The sequence below is a fragment of the Dendroctonus ponderosae genome, unplaced genomic scaffold (assembly GCF_020466585.1).
Source record: "Dendroctonus ponderosae isolate FM_Combo_2020 unplaced genomic scaffold, Dpon_F_20191213v2 Dpon_F_20191213_5, whole genome shotgun sequence".
Classification (NCBI taxonomy): Eukaryota; Metazoa; Arthropoda; class Insecta; order Coleoptera; family Curculionidae; genus Dendroctonus; species Dendroctonus ponderosae.
The window spans coordinates 98,316-99,556 of NW_026018715.1; the positions used below are offsets into that span (position 1 = coordinate 98,316).

General features: G+C 35.8%; 1 protein-coding gene across 1 annotated transcript in view; it reads right to left on the reverse strand.

The window, feature by feature from the left end:
- Positions 1 to 1,036, reverse strand: part of LOC109543344 (ipsdienol dehydrogenase) — a gene marked incomplete at its 5' end in the record, with an annotated part of 1,364 nt that extends 328 nt beyond the window's left edge. The window contains 4 exon segments of the mRNA XM_048666647.1: positions 1 to 79; positions 466 to 572; positions 638 to 805; positions 875 to 1,036. Coding sequence (XP_048522604.1) covers positions 1 to 79; positions 466 to 572; positions 638 to 805; positions 875 to 1,036 — 516 coding nt within the window.
- Positions 1,037 to 1,241: the final 205 nt, after the last annotated feature.

Here is a 1,241-nt window from a genome sequence, read left to right on the forward strand (position 1 = left end):
AGGAGGAATAATGTTTATTAAACCACCTTTGCTGGCGGAATATCCCAACATTTTTGGGGTTCCATTAAGACCAACAACACTGAAACCGATAATTAGCTAATGTAAATATTATCCACGAGTAATCCTTAAATTTTTAAGCCACCGAATATTTCAAAGTAAATTCAGGGTGTCCCGTAAGCACATGATCAACAGGGAACTGCGATATTATTTGGATCAAAAGAAGACGATCTGACCTAACTTTTTTAATCTGATCTGACCTAACCTTCTGATAATTTTTTTGAAGAACTTTGCCCATCAATAGCAGAGGAGCCAGACATTTTTTGTTAATAAAAGTTAGGTCAGATCGTCTTCTTTAGATGCGAATAATATCGCAGTAGCCTTTTAATCACGCGCTTACGGGACACCTTGTACAGAGATGCTATTATCAGTCAAAGATAGGATCACCAAAAAAAATAGAGCACATACCTTGAAATAGTAATAATAACTCCTCTCACTCCATCAGCATCTTTCTCATTTTCAATTAATAAAGGAAGCGCTTGCCGAATAGAAATTAGTGTTCCAATAAGATTAACCTTTAATTTTGCGTATATAAACAAATATTAAACTTCGATTAAATTATCTACTGCCAGCTACTTACATTTACTTCTTTGCGAAAATTGTCTAAACTACTAAGTCGTTTTGTTTTCATGTCATATATTGGCTCAACATCGCCAACAAAAGCAGCGCAACTAACTATTCCGTTCAATTTCCCAAATTTTCTTTTTCCGGTCGCAAGTCCTTCTTTAACGTCCTCTTCCGACGTTACCTAAAATATGTTCTCATATAACCACCTTACATTCAAAAACCGATAATCTTGTAATAAAAAAAAACTTACATCAGTTTTCACATAGCACATATTATCTGCAAAAGGCTTTAAACTGTCATCTATCAGAGTTTGAATATCTAGGATTATTACTTTCGCTCCATTAGTAAGAAGAACTTCTGCCACTCCTTGTCCTAATCCTGAAGAACCACCGGTCACAGCAAATACCGATCCCTACAAATAGGAAATGTGCAAACATCCTTTATCCAGTTCCTGTGTCAATTTGGAATACGAAACATAAATATATTATCAAAAGAGATATCCTTTCGAGGCCATTCCTTGAGACTAATGGGGTTTTCGGGTTTTTAAGCAGTGGTTGGGTAGAATTTCTTCTTGACGTTTCGCAAGCACGAGTGGCTTACTCTGATTCATGATTCAT